Here is a 23,580-nt window from a genome sequence, read left to right on the forward strand (position 1 = left end):
GAGGAGCCGAGGAAGTCTCCGCCCACCACCCGGGGCCTCCCCGCTGTCAGCAGTCACCTCAGCGCCGGCTCTGAGGGCCTCAGTAATGGCGCACAGGTCGCTTCTCTGAGGAAAAAGTCGCCTGTAGATAAAGTTAGGACCGAATCTGTCACAGAAACGTCTGCACCAAATCCGCTGCGTGTGAATGAGCCCTTAGTCAGGGGTAGTTATCACATGTGCAGCCTGAAACCATGTGATGCGGTTTTAACCCTTCCGTGTTCATGTCGTGTGTGCCATCAGTGAGTTGTATGGCAGAACACGTATCACACGCGTGTGCTCCACAGCCTGACCGACCGCTCAAGCATCCATTCACTTTAAAGCCTCATTCACATGTCAGTGTTTCACGGATACGCGCTGTACGCCTTGTCCACGGATACGCGCTGTACGCCTTCTCCGCGGACACGCGCTGTACGCCTTCTCCGCGGACACGCGCTGTACGCCTTGTCCACGGACACGCGCTGCACGCCTTCTCCGCGGACACGCGCTGTACGCCTTCTCCGCGGACAGCACAAGTCCCCATTTAGGTCTCTTGCAGGGTTTCGTTTGCGGTCCGTATGCGGAACCATTCATTTCAATGGTTCCGCCCAAAAAAAAGGAATGTACTCCATATGCATTTCCGTTTCCAAATATATCCGTTCCGCTAAAAGATAGAACTTGTCTTATTATTGCCTGCAAATAACGATCCGCGGCTCCATGAATGCGTACGGAACACATCCTTATGTCATCCGTTTTTTGCGGATCCATGCCCACTTTGCACATGTGTTTACTGTTTAACCCCTTCCCGACATATGACGTAATAGTATATCATGGCAGCAGGTGCATTCCCGCATTTTGACGTTCTATTACGTCATCGTGATGAGGCGGGCACCAGAGCGGCGCCCGCCCGATCACTGCAGGGGTCTGGTAGTCCCTGGTAGCCGGGCCCCTGCTGTATCCGCCGCCATCTCTGTACAAGCTGATGCCGGTGGATTAACCCCTTCTATGCCGCGATCAGCACTGACGGGAAGGGATTCGCGGCGGGTGAGGGAGCCTATCGGGTCCCCGCGCTGCTGTGGAAGGGACCCAATAGGTGAGAATGCAGCCCGATGCCTTCTACAGGTGCCCAGGAGATCCAGCCCCAGGCCCATCTCCTAGGCAACCTGTCCAGCCTAGGCAACCTGTCCAGCCTCAGGCCCGTCTCCTAGGCAACCGGTTAGTGTATTACTCAGTGTCATACACTAACAGGCAATGCATTATTACAATACAGATGTATTGTAATGCATTGCAGAGGGGATCAGACCCCCAAAAGTAAAGTTCCAGAGTGGGACAAAAATAAAGTTAAAAAAAAAAAGTTTTTAATAAAAAAATAAAGTTTCAAGTAAAAAAAAGAAAAAAGCCCCTTTCCCCTGATTTTATAAAAAACAAGAAAACACACACATATTAGGTATCGCCGCATCCGTAACGACTGGCTTTAAATATATATCACATGATCCACCCCGTCCGATAAACACCGTAAAAAAATAAAATAAAAACTCCAAAAAAAAAGCCATTTTTGTCACTTTACATCACAAAAAGTGCAACACCAAGCGATCAAAAAGGCGTATGCCCCCCAAAATGGTACCAATAAAACCATCACCTCATCCCGCAAAAAAAGAGCCCCTACCTGAGACAATCGCCCAAAAAAAAAAAAAAAAACTATGGCTCTCAAAACATGGAGACACTAAAACATCATTTTTATGGTTTCAAAAATGCAATTATTGTGTCAAAGTGAAAAAAATAAGTATACATATTAGGTATTGCCGCGTCCGTAACAATCAGCTCTATAAAAATATCACATGACTTAACCCCTCAGGTGAAGACAGTAAAAAAATAAAAACAGTGCCAAACAAAGCCATTTTTTTGTCATGTTACATCACAAAAATTGCAACACCAAGCGATCAAAAAGGTGTATGCCCCCAAAATAGAACCAATCAAACCGTCATCTCATCCCGCAAAAAATGAGGCCCTACCTAAGAGAATCGGTCAAAAAATAAATAAAACTATGGCTCTCAGACAACAGAGACACTAAAATATGATTTTTTTTGTTTGTTTCAAAAATGCTATTATTGTGTTAAAGTTAAATATCTTTTTTTTTTTTAAGTATACATATTAGGTATCACCGCATCTGTAACAACCTGCTCTATAAAAAAATATCACATGACCTAACTCCTCAGGTGAACACCATAAAAAATAAAAACAGTGCCAAAAAAGCCATTTTTTGTCACCTAACATCATTTAAAGTGCAACACCAAGCGACCAAAAAAGCGTATGCCCCCCAAAATAGAACCAATCAAACCATCATCTCATCTTGCAAAAAATGAGCTCCTAACTGGATTCCTGCTGAGAGCAGGAGCGCACGGTGTCATTGGTTGCTATAACATACCAGTGTATTACTGCATTGCGGCGGCAGCAGGAAGTGCACAGCGTCATAGCAACCAATGACGCCGTGCGCTCCTGCTCTCAGCAGGAATCCAGGCCGTGGTTCCACGGACCGCTCACGGCCGTGTGCATTCGGCCTAACTATCATTATTTTTTTGTTTCAAAAATGTTATTATTGTGTAAAACTTAAATAAATAAGAAAAAGTATACACATTAGGCTTCATTCACATCAGCGTTCAGCCTTTCCGTTCTCCTCTTCCGTTATAGGAGCAGTAGAACTGAAAGGACGGATTCGGCACATAACTGAGCCGAACAGACCCCCGGGCCCCATAGACTATAATGGGGTGCGTTAGGTTTCCGCTCAGAGGATGAATTTTGAAGTGAAGACAAAAGTCCTGCATGCACAACTTTTGTCTCCGCACCAAAATCTTCTTCTGAGAGGAAACCTAGTGGACCCTATTATAGTCTATGGGGCTCGTGGGCTCCGTTCGGCTCATTTATGCGCCAAATCCATCCTTTCTGTTCTCCTGCTTCTATAACAGAGAAGGAGAACGGGAAGGCTGAACGCTGATGTGAACTCAGCCTTAGGTATTGCCACGTCCGTAACGACATGTTCTATAAAAATATCACGCGAGCTAACCCCTCAGGTGAACGCTGTAAAAATAAATAAATAAAAACTGTGCCAAAACAACCAATTTTTTGGGTCACCTTGCCTCATAAAGTGTAATAATGAATGATCAAAAAATCATATGTACCCAAAAATAGTACCAATAAAACCGTCAACTCTTCCTGCAAAAATGAGCCCCTGCACAAGACGATTGGCAGAAAAATTAAAAAAATATGGCTTTCAGAAAATGGAGACACAAAAACATATATTTTTTTCAAAAATGCTTTATTATGTAAAACTGAAACAAAGTAGACATATTTGATATCACCGCATCCGTAACAACCTGCTCTATAAAAATAGCGCATGATCTACCCTGTCAGATGAATGTTGTAAAAAATAAAAACAGTGCAAAACAGAATTTTTTATTACTTTGACTCACAAAAAACATAATATAGAGCGATTAAAAATCATATGTACCCCAAAATAGTACCAATAAAACTGTCACCTTAGCACCTAGTTTCCAAAATAAGGTCACTTTTGGGAGTTTCTACTGTAGAGTGCATCAGGGGGCTTCAAATGGGACATGGCATCTAAAAACCAGTCCAGCAAAATCTTCCTTCCAAAAACCATGCGGCGCTCCTTTCCTTCTGCGCCCTGCTGTGCGCCCTTACATCAGTTTATGACCACATATGGGGTGTTTCTGTACACCTCAGAATTAGGGTAATAAATGTTGATTTTTGTTTGGCTGTTAACCCTTGATGTGTTAAAGAAAAACATTGATTAAAATCTGCCAAAAAAGTGAAATTTAGAAATTTAATCTCCATTTTCCTTTAATTCTTGTGGAACACCTAAAGGGTTAACAAAGTTTTGAGTAACTTGAGGGGTGTAGTTTCTACAGTGGGGTCATTTATGGGGGTATCCACTATGTAGGCCCCACAAAGTGACTTCAGAACTGAACTGGTCCTTAAAAAGTGGGTTTTGGAAATTTTCTTAAAGATGTTTAGAATTTCTTCTAAGCCTTCTAACGTCCTAAAAAATAAAATGACATTTACAAAATGATACAAACATAAAGGAGACACATGGGGAATGTTCAGTAATAAATATTGTAGGAGGTATCACTTTCTGTTTTAAAAGTAGAGAAATTGAAATTTAGAAAATGGCAAATTCTTCCAAATTTTTGGTAAATTTCAGATTTTTTCATAAATAAAAGTGAAGTATATTGACTAAAATTTATGACTTTCATGAAGTACAATGTTTCACGAGAAAACAATTTCAGAATTACTTGGATAAATAAAAGCGTTCCGAAGGTATTACCACATAAAGTGACGCAGAAAGGTGAACACTGGCCCGGGGTAGAAGAGGTTAAAAACATTACTGTACATTGCAGTAATGATTACAAATGTTATGCTTCCGTTTGCGATCCGCAAAAAAAGGATCGCATACTTAAACCATACAGAGATTTTTAGTGAAACTACAGAGCGAAACTGAACAACGGATCCGTGAAAAACGGACCACAAAATACAGAAAAAGACATACGGTCGTGTGCAAGAGGCCTAATGTTAATGTCTGTATCCACACATCAGTGTTTCAGCGCGGTCCGTGGGTCCGTGTTTTTAGCACGGATGCACGCTCTATTTTGTCCATGTTCAGATCCATCACGGCCATTGGGTCTATGGGTCCGTGAAAACCACAGATGCCTTCCGTGTTGCATCTGTGTTTCACGGATCATTAGGAAGAGATTCTTTGAAAATTATTTTTTAGCTGTTCAGTGTCAGTGAAACACGGATGCAACACAAACAGCAAAAAACGGACACACGGATCCTTCACGGACGCATCACTGACCATCTGCTCAAGGATTTGAGCACGGACATAGACGTGTGAATGAGGCTTAATAGGTCGTCACACATCAGTGGTTTTCCATTGTCCATGGTTCAGTGGGCAAACCACAGAGTTACGGAAGAAACAAGCCCATTGAGGTCTTACGGCTCCCCAGTAACAGCTGCATTGTTCCCAGTGCCAGTCATGGTGCCCCCAGTAACAGCTGTATTGTTCCCAGTGCCAGTCATGGTGCCCCCAGTAACAGCTGTATTGTTCCCAGTGCCAGTCTTTGTACCCCCCAGTAACAGCTGCATTGTTCCCAGTGCCAGTCATGGTGCCCCCTGTAACAGCTGTATTCTTCCCAGTGCCAGTCATGGTGCCCCCAGTAACAGCTGTATTCTTCCCAGTGCCAGTCATGGTGCCCCGAGTAACCGCTGCATTGTTCCCAGTGCCAGTCTTAGTACCCCCCAGTAACAGCTGCATTGTTCCCAGTGCCAGTCTTAGTACCCCCAGTAACAGCTGCATTGTTCCCAGTGCCAGTCATGGTGCCCCCAGTAACAGCTGTATTGTTCCCAGTGCCAGTCATGGTGCCTCCAGTATCAGTCATTGTTCTCAGTGCCAGTCTTGGTGCCCCCAGTAACAGCTGCATTGTTCCCAGTGTCAGCCATGGTGCCCCCAGTAACAGCTGCATTGTTCCCACTGCCAGCCATGGTGCCCCCAGTAACAGCTACAGTGTTCCCAGTGCCAGTCTTGGTGCCCACAGTCACAGCTGCATTGTTCCCAGTGCCAGTCATGGTGTCCCCCAGTAACAGCTGCAGTGTTCCCAGTGCCAGTCATGGTGCCCCCCAGTAACAGCTGCAGTGTTCCCAGTGCCAGTCATGGTGCCCCCCAGTAACAGCTGTAGTGTTCCCAGTGCCAGTCATGGTGCTCCCCAGTAACAGCTGCAGTGTTCCCAGTGCCAGTCATGGTGCCCCCCAGTAACAGCTGCAGTGTTCCCAGTGCCAGTCATGGTGCTCCCCAGTAACAGCTGCAGTGTTCCCAGTGCCAGTCATGGTGCCCCCCAGTAACAGCTGCAGTGTTCCCAGTGCCAGTCATGGTGCCCCCCAGTAACAGCTGCAGTGTTCCCAGTGCCAGTCATGGTGCTCCCCAGTAACAGCTGCAGTGTTCCCAGGGGTCTCCGATCTGCTGCTCAGACCCAGACTGAACCTCAATTAACAGAAAAAGTTAAAAGAAACAAGAAGTGAACTGAGCCTTATAATCTGGCATCTGATAATCCAGAACGTTTTTTCATCTGGCACTTGTGTTCAGCGCAGAACCGCAATATAATGTGAACAGGGGCCACGACGCGGCAGAACATGCAGTTACAGCCCACAAGTATCTATAGCTACCCCTAATCCAGAATATATGATCGCGCCATGGATGCCGGATTAAGGGAATTTTGTAACCTTTTCTCCGTCTTTGGGAGGAACCCAGCGGGTGGTTGTAGGATCCTCGGTCTCATGGGGTCACGCTGTATTTACACACCTGAGCTCACACCGGACTGTTCCAGGAAGTGGGCGCAGCGTTCACACCGCGCAGCACACAGGAAAATATTACTCATAAAACACAAGAAGTCGTCCTGGGGGGAGTGACAACCACTGTGGCCACTGTTACACCCAGCTTTCCTAGGCTCCTAAATGGCAGCAAAGTGATTGACCATATTAGCTGCCACCCAGCTTTCCCAGGAACAGATAAGATTGATGCAATTATAATCTGGATGCTATGCTGAACAGAGAAAGAGGTGTCCTCTCTCTCCTCCATTGCACACGTAGTCGCCTATATCTACACTGTGACTAGACAGCGCCTCCTTTGTCCATAGGTCACGTCTGGTACTGCAGCTGAGCCCTGAATGTGACTGAGCCGCAATACCAGCCACAGCCAGGAGACTTATTAGAACGTGGAGGAGGAGGTAACAGAACGCTTCTTCCGGTGTGTCCTGATAAAGGTGGTCATGGCGGCTCCTCCCCCCCCCCCCCCCCCCCTTGTAGTTTTGATAAATCTCCTTAAAATTATAGCGGCCGCGGTCTTGAACTTACACTCACTTTACCAGATTAGTGTCCTCCATGAGCTTCACATATATGGCCGCCGGAGAGCAGCGGTGCAGACTTCATCCATCAAGAGGTTTCCACAGATAACGGTGCGATAAGTGTCCTCCCCTCACAGTAATGATGCCGCTATAGTGTCCTCCCCTCACAGTAATAATACCGCTATAGTGTCCTCCCCTCACAGTAATGATACCGCAATAGTGTCCCCCCTCACAGTAATGATACCGCTATAGTGTCCTCTTCTCACAGTAATAATACCACTATAGTGTCCTCCCCTCACAGTAATGATGCCGCTATAGTGTCCTCTTCTCACAGTAATGCCGCTATACTGTCCTCCCCTCACAGTAATGATACCGCTATAGTGTCCTCTTCTCACAGTAATAATACCACTATAGTGTCCTCCCCTCACAGTAATGATGCCGCTATAGTGTCCTCCCCTCACAGTAATGATGCCGCTATACTGTCCTCCCCTCACAGTAATGATACCGCTATAGTGTCCTCCCCTCACAGTAATGATACCACTATAGTGTCCTCCCCTCACAGTAATGATGCCGCTATAGTGTCCTCCCCTCACAGTAATGATGCCGCTAGAAAGTCCTCCCCTCACAGTAATACCGCTATACTGTCCTCCCCTCACAGTAATGATACCGCTATAGTGTCCGCCCCTCACAGTAATGATACCGCAATAGTGTCCTCTCCTTACAGTAATAACACCGCTATAGTGTCCTCTTCTCACTGTAATAATACCGCTATAGTGTCCTCCCCTCACAGTAATGATACCGCTATAGTGTCCTCTCCTCACAGTAATAACACCGCTATAGTGTCCTCTCCTCACAGTAATAACACCGCTATAGTGTCCTCTCCTCACAGTAATAACACTGCTATAGTGTCCTCTTCTCACAGTAATAATACTGCTATAGTGTCCCCCCTCACACTAATTATACCGCTATAGTGTCCTCTCCTCACAGTAATAACACTGCTATAGTGTCCTCTTCTCATAGTAATAATACCGCTATAGTGTCCTCTTCTCACAGTAATAATACCGCTATAGTGTCCCCCCTCACAGTAATTATACCGCTATAGTGTCCTCTCCTCACAGTAATAACACCGCTATAGTGTCCTCTTCTCACAGTAATAATACCGCTATAGTGTCCTCTCCTCACAGTAATAACACCGCTATAGTGTCCTCTTCTCACAGTAATAATACCGCTATAGTTTTCCTCTCCTCACAGTAATAAGACCGCTATAGTGTCCTCCCCTCATAGTAATACCGCTATAGTGTCCTCTCCTCACAGTAATACCGCTATAGCATCCTCTCCTCACAGTAATAATACAGCTATAGTGTCCTCTCCTCACAGTAATAACACCGCTATAGTGTCCTCTCCTCACAGTAATAATACTGCTATAGTGTCCTCTCCGCACAGTAATACTACTGCCAGGGGCAGACTGACCATTCGGGCACTCGGGCATGGACCGAGGGCCCGCGGCCACTAGAGGGCCCCGTCAGGCCCCGCTGGCCACTGCCTCCACCTGCTGGCTCCGTGTGTGTCCCGATCCTATCCTTCACTATGCAAGCGGCATGGCTCGCATAGTGAAGGACTCACCGTTAATACTAATCAGCGCTTCCATTTTGGAAGCGCTAATTAGTAACGGAGGACCGGGAAGCGGTGAAGGATCGGTAATCACCTCTTCCTGGTCGTCGGCTGTGCGCCAGTCGACAGCAGGAGGAAGAAGATCGCGGTGCTGGTGAGGAGCGGCGGAGCCCAGGAGCAGGAGAGGTACTGTAAGTGTTTTATTTATTTTTGCTGGGGGCATAATAGCGAGGCTGCTGGGGTCTGATACGAGGCATAAGGGATGATTATGGAGGCTAATGAGAGGCATGGGGCTCTCATCTGAGGTATGATTGAAGGTCTGATTTGAGGTCTTATTAGGGGTCTGACCTGAGGTGTAATGAAAAATATTTGTTTTCTTATTGTCCCCCTCTAAAACCTAGGTGTGCCTCCTTCCTGCAGAGCGGTGCCCACCTCCAGCCCCGAGCACTGATCCTGAGCCGCTGGAGTCTTCACAACTGGAAGTATTTACAGTCATTCACTGTAAGCTATACTATATATATTACTTGTTTTATGTAAGGGTGCTGGGTGGTTGGAGAAGGGGGAGGGAGAAGGCGGAGGGGGGGAGGGAGAAGGCGGAGGGGGGGAGGGAGAAGGCGGAGGGGGGGAGGGAGAAGGTGGAGGGAGGGAGGGAGAAGGTGGAGGGGGGGAGGGAGAAGGTGGAGGGGGGGAGGGAGAAGGTGGAGGGGGGGAGGGAGGGGTACAATAGTATCTGCACATTGTAAAAAAAAAAAAAAATCCAGGTGAAACTCGAAAAATTTGAATATCGTGCAAAAGTCCATTTATTTCAGTAATGCAGCTTAAAATTAGAATTTTGTGAAAAGGTTCAATATTCTAGGCTCAAAGTGTCGCCCTCTAGTCAGCTAATTAGTCCATACCCCCTAAGCAAAGGGGACCTGAGATTGTGACTTTGGGGTTTCATAAGCTGTGAGCCATAATCATCTAAATTATACCAAATAAAGGCTTGAAATCTCTCACTTTGCCTGTAACGAGTCTCATATGTTAGTTTCACCTTATAAGCTGCATTACTGAAATAAATGAACTTTGCGCGATGTTCACATTTTTCGAGTTTCACCTGTAATCTGCAAAATACTATATATTTGTGTCAGAAGTTGTGCTTTTTTAATTTTTAGAATAATGATGCAGCCATTTTATTTGATACTTTTGTGCCGATTCTTTTTTTTCTTCTTGATATTAAGGGCCACTATAGTCACCGGAACCACAACAGCTAAACGTGGTAGTTCCGGCGTCTGTAGCGCGTCTCTGCAAGCTTTCTAATGTAAACACGGCCTTTTCAGGAAAAATGAACACCTCTAGTGGCCCCTCATCAGACAACGTGCAACACCGGCATTCACAACACTCCTCTTAGAAATGCGTTGATACAAAGCATCTCTATGAAGCCGCGCATGCGCAATAGCCTCCCAATGCTATGGTATTGGCTATGCTACACTCACACACTGCACACTCCTGTGACTTGTATTGCTGTAGCTTGCGATACTCCCACACTGCACTTTTCTATGCATTTTATTGCCGAGGTGATCTGTGATGTACTTGCACATTTACTGTGAGTTTGTATTGCTGTGGAGCAGTCTGAGATGTGGTGGAGGGCGTGATTTTTATTTTTAACCCTTAGGATACGAGAGGTTTTTTTTTCGTTTTTGCGATTTCATTTTTCTTCCCTATTTTCCGTGAGCCATAACTTTTTTTATATTTCCAGTTTTGGAGTGTGCATGACTTTTGGATCACATTTTATAAAAAAAAATGTGTAAGAGAAGCAATGAAAAAATGGCAAAATCGGCCATTTTGACCATTTCTTTCATTACGCCATTTGCCGATTTTTAATTTCTTTTTATATTATGGGCATTTTCAGTCGCGGTGATACCCAGGATGTTTATATTTATTGTTATTTAGGTATTTTGCATTATTATACAGAAAGGGGAGTGATTTAAACTTTTTTTTAACATTTAAAAATTTATTTTTTTATCATTTTAAGGCTTATAAATGATGTTTTTAAATTTTTTATTTTGATCTATATTTCTTTGCATTTTGCTAATTTCTTATGTTGGCCTGCCATCTGGTGGCTAAAATAAGAATTGCATCATTAATGCTCTGAATGTATTCGTAGAGATTCAGAGCATTCAGCGCATGTACTGAAGTCCCAATTGGCCTCACGGGGCTTCAGTACTAAACCCGAAAACGCGAGCTCCCGGGTTTTTGCGCATTCAGGTGCCCTAATCTCATGTGATCACGGCATCTAAAGCATTTATGTACCGTGATCGGCATTATTGCCGGTTGTAGTAATTAGCCACAGGTCTCTGCTGTTTGAAACAGCAGAGACTTGCCAGCCACTACGCTCGCTGCACGCGCGAGCCGGCGTCATGCTTGTACGGCGCTGGTAGCGAAAGGGTCAATTTGTAAACATTTATTTTGAACATAGAGAAGAGAAATTCTGTACCAAGTGTAGGTGATGTGGGCGGTGCAATATGTGGGTGGGGCTGTGTGGGTGTGGCTTGAGGGTAGGCGGCCAGGGGGCCCCATGAGTTGTCAGGCAACCCCTGGATACTGTTATAGTGTCCTCCCCTCACAGTAATAATACTGCTATAGTGTCCTCTCCTCACAGTAATACCGCTTTAGTGTCCTATCCTCACAGTAATACCGCTATAGTGTCTTCTCACAGTAATAATACCGCTATAGTGTCCTCTCCTCACAGTAATACCACTATAGTGTCCTTTCCTCACAGTAATAATACCGCTATAGTGTCCTCTCCTCACAGTAATAATACCACTAGTGTCCTCTCCTCACAGTAATAATACCGCTATAGTGTCCTCTCCTCACAGTAATAATACCGCTATAGTGTCCTCTCCTCACAGTAATACTGCGATAGTGTCCTCCCCTCACAGTAATAATACCGCTATAGTGTCCTCTCCTCACAGTAATAATACTGCTATAGTGTCCTCTCCTCACAGTAATAATACCGCTATAGTGTCCTCTCCTCACAGTAATACTGCGATAGTGTCCTCCCCTCACAGTAATACCGCTATAGTGTCCTCTCCTCACAGTAATAATACCGCTATAGTGTCCTCTCCTCACAGTAATAATACCGCTATAGTGTCCTCTCCTCACAGTAATACCGCTAGTGTCCTCTCCTCACAGTAATACTGCGATAGTGTCCTCTCCTCACAGTAATACTGCGATAGTGTTTTCTCCTCAAAGTAATGAAACCGCTAGTGTCCTCACAGTATTAATACCGTTAGTGTTCTCCCCCTTTAGTAATGATGAACCCATAGTGCCCTCCCTTTAAAGTTATCCCTTTAAAAAGTGTCCTCTCCACACAGTAATAATACCGCTAGTGTCCTCTCCTCACAGTAATAATGCCATTATAGTGCCCTCTCCTCACAGTAATAATACCGCTATAATGTCCTCTCCTCACAGTAATACCGCTATAGTGTCCTCTCCTCACAGTAATAATACCGCTATAGTGTCCTCTCCTCACAGTAAAACCGCTATAGTGTTCTCCCCTCACAGTAATGATACCGCTACAGTGTCCTCTCCTCACAGTAATAATACCGCTATAGTGTCCTCTCCTCACAGTAATAATACCGCTATAATGTCCTCTCCTCACAGTAATGATACCGCTATATCGTGTCCTCTCCACACAGTAATACCGCTATAGTGTCCTCCCCTCACAGTGCCTCCAAAATGAATACTCCCCAAGCCTGCGTCCCATGGCAGAAATAGCAGTTCACTCTCCGCAGTGGACTTGATGACATCACTGATTTAACAGCAGGAGCTTCAGAATAAACGCTGGCGCAGGCGGCTCTGGGGTTCACCGTCACAGTCCACGGTATCTACGTCCGTCATAATAACTTATCAGAATACAGAATAATACAAATACAGAAGCCACAAAGGTTTTGTCAAATAGTTTTTTATTTAATTTTCGGCTGTAGAAACATTATGATCCGTACATAGAAATAATGACCCCAGGAGTATTCACAAATCCATCGTTATATACACACATCTCGTTACTTACGGGTTTATACACAGTATAAAGATTGGCGGCTTTATTTTATTTTACAACCTCGGCGCCGCTCAGCCCTCCGATGTGTGCGCGGTTGTCCGTATCTGGTACCATATGACACTGGATCCTGCTGAGCTGACCTGGGGTCCCAGACAACAGTCGGGCCCTCACCAATTACCACCGTTATAAGGCCGCCATATTATTTTTTTCTCCAGATTTCAGTTTGGGAGGGTGGATCTCATTGGGAGATGCTGAAGAGCTTTGGAGAGTGCAGGTAGCGCCAAATTCACACATGCACGTGCAATAATTTCTGGATTCTTCGCAAAAGGAACTGCGCCATATTGAGACTTATAAATGTGCCCCCAATGATGGTCAGAGGAAATGAGACTGCGCAGCCTCCAACGTGTATGGATGCCGTACTGCAGCCCTTAAAGGGACACTCCAGGCAATGCGTGAACTTTACTATGCCTGAGGGGGCGGAGCATGACAGATAAACAAAAATGAGATGCGTCATGCTCCGCCTCTGCATCTGGAGTGCACCTTTAATCCCTTTTACCTTTTGCAGCACCCACTCTTAAAGGGGAAAACCACCTAAACAGGACACAAATGGGGGAAGACCACCAGTGACGTCCAGAACGACGGGGTAGCAGCACTTGATAGAGACCCAACCCCATTGGCACCGTGCAGAGATTACAGCTGCTGGCCAAATATATAGCAGTATGACCTTGTTTCTTTTTTTGGGGGGTTCTGATCTATTTTGAGGGTAACAGGTCTGCAGGTCGCGGTAATCACCGATTCGGCACAAGGGTCGGAGCAGTGGACGTTCCCGGATTACATGAGAACTGCAAAAACATGAAGGGAGATTTGTGAAAACCGGAGCTGCAGCAGCGGGGGAGGGGTGTCACTTTATAGCAGGGTGGACGGCGTAACGCCACTCAAACACCGCCGTTTACGTACGAAAGGTCCGATAGTCTGGCATCCATAGGATTTCCGTTGCTGGATTATTCAGGATTTTATGCTGCCGTCCAGATGATGGTGGAAGAATCCAGTCTGCTGAACGCCCCAAGTCCTACCACCGGCAAACTGCTGATATAGGCAAAGAAAAGCGCAGCGGCCACTAGAGAACAAATGTAGTATTACATCAGGACCAAGGGCTCCCCATGGTCGCCTCGATCCCACCAGGAGTCACTGTGGACAGCGCTTTTCCATTCTAGTTTATGAAGCGGAGTCCTGGAAAGTGGGACCCTCCTTGGTGATATCCATATGTCCTTATCGGTTATATGGAGGGGGGGGGGGTAGTCCACATGAGACACCCCATCTGCCAGGAAGGGTGGCCCTACTGCATGCCCGACTAACGGACCTTCTCTGTACTTCGCTTTATTATGTGATCTTCTCCAATCACATCCAAAGATGCATTCTGTTCATGCCATGTATCCATACTCTGGGGAAAACACATCAACCCTTGTGCCCACCCATCCCTTGGTTGAACTTTATGGACTTACAGTTAGGTCCATATACATTTGGACAGACAATAATATTTTTGTTTTACCTGTTTACTAAAACATTCAAAAGTTAGGCTACATGGACACAACCGTATGAGTTTTGCGGTCTGCAAAAAAAAAAAAAAAAAAAAGTGACATCCATATGCAATTTTTTTTTGTGGATCTACAAAAAACGGAACGGACACAGAAACAAAATACGTTTGTGTGCATGAGGCCTTACAGTTATATAATAGACATACAGTCCAGACTTTTAGCTTCCACATTAACATTGGATGAAGGGTTTAGGAGTTTCAGCTCCTTTACATGCGGCACCCTGCTTTTAAAGGGACCAAAAGTAATTGGACAATTGACTCTAAGGCTGTGTTCATGGGCAGGTGTGGGCAATTCCTTCACTATTTTATTCTCAATAAAGCACATAAAAGGCCTGGAGTTGATTTGAGGTGCGGTGCTTGCATTTTGAAGATTTTGCTGAGAAGTAAACACGCGGTCACAGGAGCGCTCCATGCAGGGGAAACAAGCCGTCCTTCATCCGCGAAAACAGAAAAACCCATCCGAGAAATTGCTGCACTATTAGGAGCGGCAAAATCTACAGATTTGTTCATCCTGAGAAAGAAAGAAAGCGCTGGTGACCTCAACAATGCAAAAAGACCTGGACGCCCCCGGAAGACACCAGTGGTGGATAGGGCTGAAACAATTATTCGAATAACTCGATTAAATAGAGTCAAAAAATTCATCGATGCAGTTTCCCTGCATCGAGGAATCGTTCAGATCACGTGATCATGGAGCGGGAGTGAAATTAAGCGTCTCACTCACCGCTTCCGTGTCCTCCGGAGCCAGAGAGGCAGGACTGAGCGGCCGGCACAGCTGAGGGAGGAGGAGGGAGTCTCTCCCTCCCCACTGTGCGCGGCTGCCGCTGAAGACCAAGTAGGAGGAGGAGGGGAGGGACTGTGGCCACTGCGCCACCAATGAATGTGCCGGCCATATCCCAAAGGGTCCCCCCCCCCCCCCCATCATTGGTGGCAGTGTCAGTCGATCGAGCCCAGCAGTGTAATGCTGGGGCTCCGATCGGTTACCATGGCAGCCAGGACGCTGCTTAAGCCCTGGCTGCCATGGTATGTTAGTAGTGAGCAGAGAGCAGCGCATTATACTCACGTGCGCTGTGGCCGGCGGTCGCTCCTTCTCATAGGTCTGTGCGGCGCATTGCTAATGCTGTAAGCATTAGCGATCCGCCACACAGACAGAAGAAGGAGCGACCGGCGGCCACAGCGCACGTGAGTATAATGCGCTGCTCTCTGCTCACTACTAACATACCATGGCAGCCAGGGCTTCAGTAGCGTGACTCCTGGCTGCCATGGTAACCGATCGGAGCCCCAGCATTACACTGCTGGGGCTCCGATCGGAATTGACACTGCCACCAATGATGGGGGGGAGGAGGGGGACCCTGTGGCCACTGCCACCAATGATTAATACTGGGGGGAGGGGGGGGGGGTTGCGTTACCAGAGGGGGCATATCAGAGGCTGGGGGAGGCAGATCAGAGGCTGGGGGGGAGGCAGATCAGAGGCTGGGGGGGAGGCAGATCAGTGGCTGGGGGGGGAGGCAGATCAGTGGCTGGGGGGGGAGGCAGATCAGTGGCTGGGGGGGGAGGCAGATCAGTGGCTGGGGGGGAGGCAGATCAGAGGCTGGGGGGAGGCAGATCAGAGGCTGGGGGGGGAGGCAGATCAGAGGCTGGGGGGGGGAGGCAGATCAGAGGCTGGGGGGGGGGAGGCAGATCAGAGGCTGGGGGGGGAGGCAGATCAGAGGCTGGGGGGGAGGCAGATCAGAGGCTGGGGGGAGGGGGGGAGGCAGATCAGAGGCTGGGATCAGGGGGGAGGGGGGAGGAGCTATTCAGAGGCTGGGGGGAGGGCAGATCAGAGGCTGGGGTTGAGGGAAAGTCAGAGGCTGGGGGAGGGAGGATCAGAGGCTGGGGGGACCGGGAGATCAGAGGCTGGGGGGAGGGAGATCAGAGACTTGGGGGAGGGCAGATCAGAGGACTGGGGGGGAGGCAGATCAGAGGACTGGGGGGGAGGCAGATCAGAGACTGGGGGGGAGGCAGATCAGAGACTTGGGGGGAGGCAGATCAGAGACTGGTGGGGGTGAGGCAGATCAGAGACTGGGGGGGAGGCAGATCAGAGACTGGGGGGGAGGCAGATGCAGAGGACTGGGGGAGGCAGGATCAGAGACTGGGGGGGAGGCAGATCAGAGGCTGGGGGGGAGGCAGATCAGGAGGACTGGGGGGAGGCAGATCAGAGGCTGGGGGGGAGGCAGATCAGAGGCTGGGGGGAGGCAGATCAGAGGCTTGGGGGGGGAGGCAGATCAGAGGCTGGGGGGGGAGGCAGATCAGAGGCTGGGGGGAGGCAGATCAGAGGCTGGGGGGAGGCAGATCAGAGGCTGGGGGGAGGCAGATCAGAGGCTGGGGGGGGCAGATCAGAGGCTGGGGGGGGCAGATCAGAGGCTGGGGGGGAGCAGATCAGAGGCTGGGGGGGGGGGGGAGCCAGATCAGAGGCTGGGGGGGGGGGGCCAGATCAGAGGCTGGGGGGGGGGGCCAGATCAGAGGCTGGGGGGGGGGGGAGCCAGATCAGAGGCTGGGGGGGGGGAGCCAGATCAGAGGCGGGGGCAAGCAGATCAGAGGCTGGGGGCAAGCAGATCAGAGGCTGGGGGCAAGCAGATCAGAGGCTGGGGGCAAGCAGATCAGAGGCTGGGGGGAGGCAGATGGAGAGAGAGTGGTTAATGGAGGCTGCAAGCACCACCTTGGCATGTATAAAGTTATTGGTTTAGAGAGGGGTTAATGAAGGCACCTCCAAGGTGCTTTCATTAACCTCTTCAGACCAATAACTTTATACATGCCTAATGCCAAGGTGCTTCTATTAACCCCTCCAAACCCAATGGGCATGTATAAAGTTATTGGTTTGGAGGGGTTAATGGAAGCACCTTGGCATTAGGCATGTATAAAGTTATTAACCCCTTCAAACCAATAACTTTATACATACCTAATTACGTACGTTATTTTAAGTAGCTTTTTCTTATTAGATTACTCGATGAATCGAGAAATATAATCGATAGAATACTCGATTACAAAAATATTCGTTTACTGCAGCCCTAGTGGTGGATGATGGCAGAATAATTACCATGGAGAAGAGAAGCCCCTTCACAACAGCCGACCAAGTGACCGCACTCTCCAGGATATAGGCGGATCAATATCCAAATCTACCATAAAGAGAAGACGGCATGAACGTAATACAGAGGGTTCACTGCGCGGTGCAGCCACTCATCAGTCTCAAGAATAAGAAGGCGGCTGGATTGGACTTTGCTAAAAAAAAAAACAGCATCATAAAATCCAGCAGACTTCTGGAAGAGCATTCTGTGGACGGATGAAACCAAGATCAGCCTCTACCAGAATGATGGGAAGAAAAAAAGGATGGCGAAGGCTTGGTACAGCTCATGATCCAAAACACGGCGGAGGCAGGGTGATGCTTGGGCATGCATGGCTGCCGGTGGCCCCCGGGCCCTAGTGTTTATTGATAATGTGACACAGGACAGAAGCAGCCGGATGAATTCTGAGGTTTTCAGAGACAGACCGTGCGCTCAAATCCAGCCAAACTGGACGGCGTTTCATAATACAGATGGACAATGACCCAAAACATAAAGCCAAAGCGTCCCAGGAGTTTATTAAAGCAAAGAAGTGGAATGTTCCAGAATGTCCGAATCACCGGATCTGAACCCAATATTTCACTGGTTACAGACTAAACTTCAGACAAAGACCCAGAAACAAACAGCAACTGAAAACCGCGGCAGTAAAGGCCGAGCATTAAAGAGGAGGAAACAGCGTCCGGTGATGCCCATGAGGTCAGGACTTCAGGCAGTCATTGCCAACAGAGGGTTTTCAACCAAGTATTAGAAATTAACATTTTATTTACAATTATTTAATTTGTCCAATTACTTTTGAGCCCCTGAAATGAAGGGATTGAGTTTAAAGTTTAAAAAATGCTTTAGTTTATGCAATCATTTTGTTCAACCGACTGAATTAAAGCTGAAAGTCTGAACTTCACCGGCGTCTGAATCCATTGTGGTGATGGACAGAACAGAGATTGGAAAAATGTTGTGTCTGTCCGAATACATATGGACCTAACTGTCTTTTTTTCAACCGTATTAACTATGGAACAAGATTTCCTTGGGAAGGGACCCCCGCGTGCAGCTTTGGATGTGATTGGAGTACAGCATATGATAAACAATACTAATTTCTCAACATTACAGATTTTTTTTTTCCAGCTACTTTTTGTCATTGTGCGACCAGGTTTCCATTACAGCCCCCCATCCCCCCCCCCTTCCCATAACATCTGGATTGTCAGCGGCACAGTCAAGACACAGTGGTTGTAACGGTAGGAACAAAAAAACAAAAAAAGTCCAGTTAAACAGTGGTTAAAATTGTAAAAAAATAAAATAAAAAAAATATGAAAAACCAAAAACAGCTAATAAAATTGGGCTGCAAATACTACAAAGCGAGACAAGTACTCGAGTCACAGCATTCATCCCCCCCGATGCACGTCACACGTCAGCCACTTATCTCTCTCCATACACAGATTGTACAGCAACGCGTTTCTTGTTTAGTAAATTTTCTCCACCCCCCCGGGGGGCAGGAAGGCTAAAATGTACCCCCAGCATCCGGGGTGCGTAGTGTTCACAGGATAGGAGCAGTCTTCTATCCATATCGAGAAATGTGGCGGAGCATTTGACTGCAGCGTCCGCCTCTCAAGGCCCAAAACGCGTCGGGCTACGTAAGAAGTCCATGACACTTAAATAAATAGTAGAAAAATAATCCTTTCCTTAAAAATCGAGATGCATTTTTCTTTAGGAAACTATTCACACTTAGTTTAGTCTCTTTTTTTTCCCATTATTTAAAATATTTTTTTTATAAAAAGAAATGTCTTCCTGTTTTTTTTATTTTTCTTTTTCCAGGTCGGTTCTAAAAACGTGACCCCCTTTAGTGTCGCAGCCGACGTCCCATCTTCCAAGGCAAGAAGTTGTAACCGGAGAGGTCCTGGAACGGTTTGCATTGTTTGGCGCCACGTTGTGGTCCGGTTACAGTCGTGGAGTTGTAAACGTACGCAGCGGATTTGGCGTTGTACGGGGTACACAACCTCCTCAGCGTCCATCAGCACTCCGCGTCTACAGAATGCACGGTGACCACCGCCTGCAGGTGATGGCTGTGGTGTAACGTCGGGTGGTGGAGTCTATAGTGGTGGTGGAACTTATGGCTCAACAGAGCAGCAGTCTGGGGCGGGGTGTCGGGTTCTAGGTCCTCGTCGTGGTTGCCCACGTCCACCCCGGCGGATAATGGGTCATTGTTACAGGGAGGGTTTTCGCTGTCTTCCTGCGGACTCATTGTACTGTAGCCTAAAGGGAACAGAAACATCATAAGGAAGAACCCCAACACATACAGGTGTCTCTTCTCATCTCATAAAGCGGTCGCTAGGATATCCCATCACTTTACGGTCGTAAGGGTAAGAACTCCGAGACCCTACAGTCCAAAGAATGAAGGGGAAGCAGCGTCTACTCAGCTGCACTTACCTCCAGCCTAAATGAGCGCCGTGGCCCCTTCATTGTTAGGATCAGTGGGCGGCCCCGAGGTCGGGCCCCCGCGTTACATAAAGGACTGGTATATGCTGGCGATATATCGTCACATTATGAGATGGGAGTAGACCTTGGAAGGGGGTTTCCATCTTTGGGGGCCTTTCGGGCACAACTCCCATACCCCCTCCAATATGGCCGGACCTGCAGAGGGCAGCATACTTACCTGCTCCCCTCCTGCTGGGCTCTGGCTCCTTTCCTCCCCCACATGTCAACACCCGGTCTGACAGCTGCTGCCACTCACAAGCGGCAGCGGTATCCTCCTTGCGTCAATGGGTCATGTGACCCAAGAAAAACGTGTCACCACTGCCGGCAGCGATTTACTGCAGCAGCCGTCAAATTGGAGGTTGACACACTGGGATCGGGGCGCTGGGGGAGTGAAGGGGCCGGAACCGAGTGGACGGGAGCAGGTACGTGTACTTTCCTCTGCAGGCCCAGCCACGTGGAAGGCCCCCAAAGATGGAGAACCCCTTTAATTATGATTCTGCACATTTTTTTAATTTTTTTTTTTATATAACTTTGTATTGAAATTACTCTGCTTGCTGTCAGTGAAGAGAAACATTCCTGTGTGCAATCTAAATACTTCTACAGCAGGGTTCAGCAACCTCCTGCACTCCAGCTGTTGTGAAACTACAATTCCCAGCATGCTCCATTCATTTCAGTGGGAGTTCTGAAAAGAGCAGAGTAATTCTACATGCTGGGAGTTGTAGTTTTACAACAACTGGAGTGCCAGAGGTTGCCTACCCCTGTTCTACAGAATGAATACTTCTCACAGATGAAGGTTTGCTACATTTGTATCTTTACACCTATACGCAAAAGGGATTATTGTATCTAAATTCCTCTGCTTGCTGTCAGTGAAGAGGAACGTACATAGTGAATACAGAGGATACAAAGCCCAGACTAATGTATAGTATATCGACCACACCAGCTCCCGAGACCCCCAACGCCGTTTCACAATCGTTCTGCTATACATTATCTGGGCTTTGTATTATTCACATTCCCTTTCAGTCCATGTTAGGCTCCTTTCACACTAGCGTTCGCTGGTCCGCTCGTGAGCTCCGTTTGAAGGGGCTCACGAGCGGACCCGAACGCAGCCGTCCAGCCCTGATGCAGTCTGAATGGAGCGGATCCGCTCAGACTGCATCAGTCTGGCGGCGTTCAGCCTCCGCTCCGCTCGCCTCCGCACGGACAGGCGGACAGCTGAACGCTGCTTGCAGCGTACGGGTGTCCGCCTGGCCGTGCGGAGGCGTGCGGATCCGTCCAGACTTACAATGTAAGTCAATGGGGACGGATCCGTTTGAAGATGCCACAATATGTCTCAATCTTCAAGCGGATCCGTCCCCCATTGACTTTACATTGAAAGTCTGGACGGATCCGTCCGAGGCTATTTTCACACTTAGCTTTTTTTAGCTAATATAATGCAGACGGATCCGATCGAACGCTAGTGTGAAAGTAGCCTTAATTGTTTCTTGCGAGACGCCTCGCTCGCTGGTTGTTACACATTGGAGCTCCCCGTTGTATGCGATTATGGTGTCTTTCCCTTTTTATTGTCTTGATTTAGTTCTAATAGAGATTCTGGATTCTGTCCTTCGTGGCATCCACCTGTCTATACAACCCCCCCCGTGGCATCCACCTGTCTATACAGCCCCCCCCCCGTGGCAGCCACCTGTCTATACAGCCCCCCCCCGTGGCAGCCACCTGTCTATACAGCCCCCCCCCCGTGGCATCCACCTGTCTATACAGCCCCCCGTGGCATCCACCTGTCTATACAGCCCCCCCGTGGCATCCACCTGTCTATACAGCCCCCCCGTGGCATCCACCTGTCTATACAGCCCCCCCCCCCGTGGCATCCACCTGTCTATACAGCCCCCCCCCCGTGGCATCCACCTGTCTATACAGCCCCCCCCCCGTGGCATCCACCTGTCTATACAGCCCCCCCCGTGGCATCCACCTGTCTATACAGCCCCCCCGTGGCATCCACCTGTCTATACAGCCCCCCCGTGGCATCCACCTGTCTATACAGCCCCCCCGTGGCATCCACCTGTCTATACAGCCCCCCCGTGGCATCCACCTGTCTATACAGCCCCCCCGTGGCATCCACCTGTCTATACAGCCCCCCCGTGGCATCCACCTGTCTATACAGCCCCCCCGTGGCATCCACCTGTCTATACAGCCCCCCCGTGGCATCCACCTGTCTATACAGCCCCCCCGTGGCATCCACCTGTCTATACAGCCCCCCCGTGGCATCCACCTGTCTATACAGCCCCCCCGTGGCATCCACCGCACAGATCCCTCTGTCCTGATACAGTTGGTTATAACGTATCCACATCGGAGTTAGTTTTGCTTTATCCAAATTAATAATGTTGACAGCTCCTAGAGCCGCTCAAGTTGTCATGCCCCTGGACCCCCCTTCCCCCCGCAGGGAGGACCCAAGAGGACCCCAAAGCCGCAGATGAGAAGTTTTGCGGCAGGAGCCTCCGGATGGCTCAGTACCTGCGCGGCCTCTTTCTAATTGGCCGCATTACATCTGCAGAATAGGAAGCCTCCGTTTTGGATGACGTCCAGTAATTGGGTACAAAAAGAGGAAGAGAAGAAAATTTGGTTACTGCGGCGTCTTTGCATCGGTTACATCAGTGTTTTGCATGATCTGACCCATTGTTTCGATGACTGTGTCTTTATAATGTTACTTCTTTCTTTTTCCCCCTGGACAGTTAACCCCTTAAACAGACCTACAAGGGGTTCTCTGGGTTCAGGGCTGAACCCGCTCCATTTCACTCCTTTAGGGCTCATGCATTCAACTGTATGTATTTTGCATTCCGGGAAAAGAAGAAAAACGGATTACATCCGTGTGACGTGTCTGTGTTGCATCGTTTTTTTTTGCGGATCCATTGTAGCAATGCCTGTCCTTGTCCATGTGAAGAGGTGCAGATTATAAACAAGCGCTTGAAGGGGTTATCCAAACTATAAAACATACACCCCCAATGCCTGGGCCCCTCATACAGATTATACCTACCCCGCTTCCCGACACCCATGTCGCTCTTGGTCCCTGCACGGCCGCTGCTGCAGCCTCCCTAGCGTCACCCGCTGCGGCCTGTTATTGGCTGTCTTCCCCAATCGCTGGATCGTTTTCATCTGTGCGACAGAGAGATGCAGCGGCAGCCGTGCGGGTATCAGGAGTAACGCGGGTAAGTATAATCTATATGAGGGGCCCGAGCATTGGGGGTTATGTTTTATAGTTTGGATAACCCCTTTAAAGAAAAATAAGTATAGGTGATGAGGTGACAGCGCAGTCCCATTCCCGCTGTCTAACCAACCTAGAGTGTGGCATCTTGGGGGTTAATGGTGTAGCAGTGCTGTAGCACCAGGGTCTTCCCTGTGGCCACAGATGTCTAGTAACTACATGGTCACAAGGATCTGCACCTGCGCCACCTGCTGGCAGAAGTTAGGTAGTGCAGTCACAGTACTTACAGCAGCTCAACATTTGTTTTCAATACATATCTGTCGTCACTCAGCTTTCCTAAGGACAGATATAACCAAGAAATGCCTGAACAGAATTTTTTGAGAGCCAGGCATCATCTGTAAACACTGCGCAGCTTTCTAATACATACTTCAAGGGGGTGGATGTTTAACTTTTTTATTTTTTTCATTCACTGACAGCAAGCAGAGATCTTATAGCATGGACCTAAACAGACGATTGATCTTTCAGCACAAGTAACAACTTTCTTCTTACCGTGATCACTTTCTGTTCCCGACCGTCCCCAGTAACGCCGTCGCCGCTCCGGGCTGTGCGCGTGCCTTTCGATCACTGCCGCTATGAACCTGGTGTTACTGACTGGAGGA

The 23,580-nt window shown here is 48.2% G+C and overlaps 1 protein-coding gene across 1 annotated transcript in view; it reads right to left on the minus strand.

Moving 5' to 3' along the window:
• Nucleotides 1-18,149: 18,149 nt before the first annotated feature.
• The window catches only part of CACHD1 (cache domain containing 1), a 95,092-nt gene continuing 89,661 nt past the window's right edge, over nucleotides 18,150-23,580 (minus strand). The window contains exons 26-27 of the mRNA XM_044301043.1: nucleotides 23,471-23,572; nucleotides 18,150-19,506 (exon numbers count right to left, since the gene is read on the minus strand). Of these exons, the coding sequence (XP_044156978.1) occupies nucleotides 19,265-19,506; nucleotides 23,471-23,572 (344 nt within the window). The 3' untranslated portion in view covers nucleotides 18,150-19,264. The remainder of the gene's footprint in view (nucleotides 19,507-23,470; nucleotides 23,573-23,580) is intronic.

Source organism: Bufo gargarizans, chromosome 7 (assembly GCF_014858855.1).
Source record: "Bufo gargarizans isolate SCDJY-AF-19 chromosome 7, ASM1485885v1, whole genome shotgun sequence".
Lineage (NCBI taxonomy): Eukaryota > Metazoa > Chordata > Amphibia > Anura > Bufonidae > Bufo > Bufo gargarizans.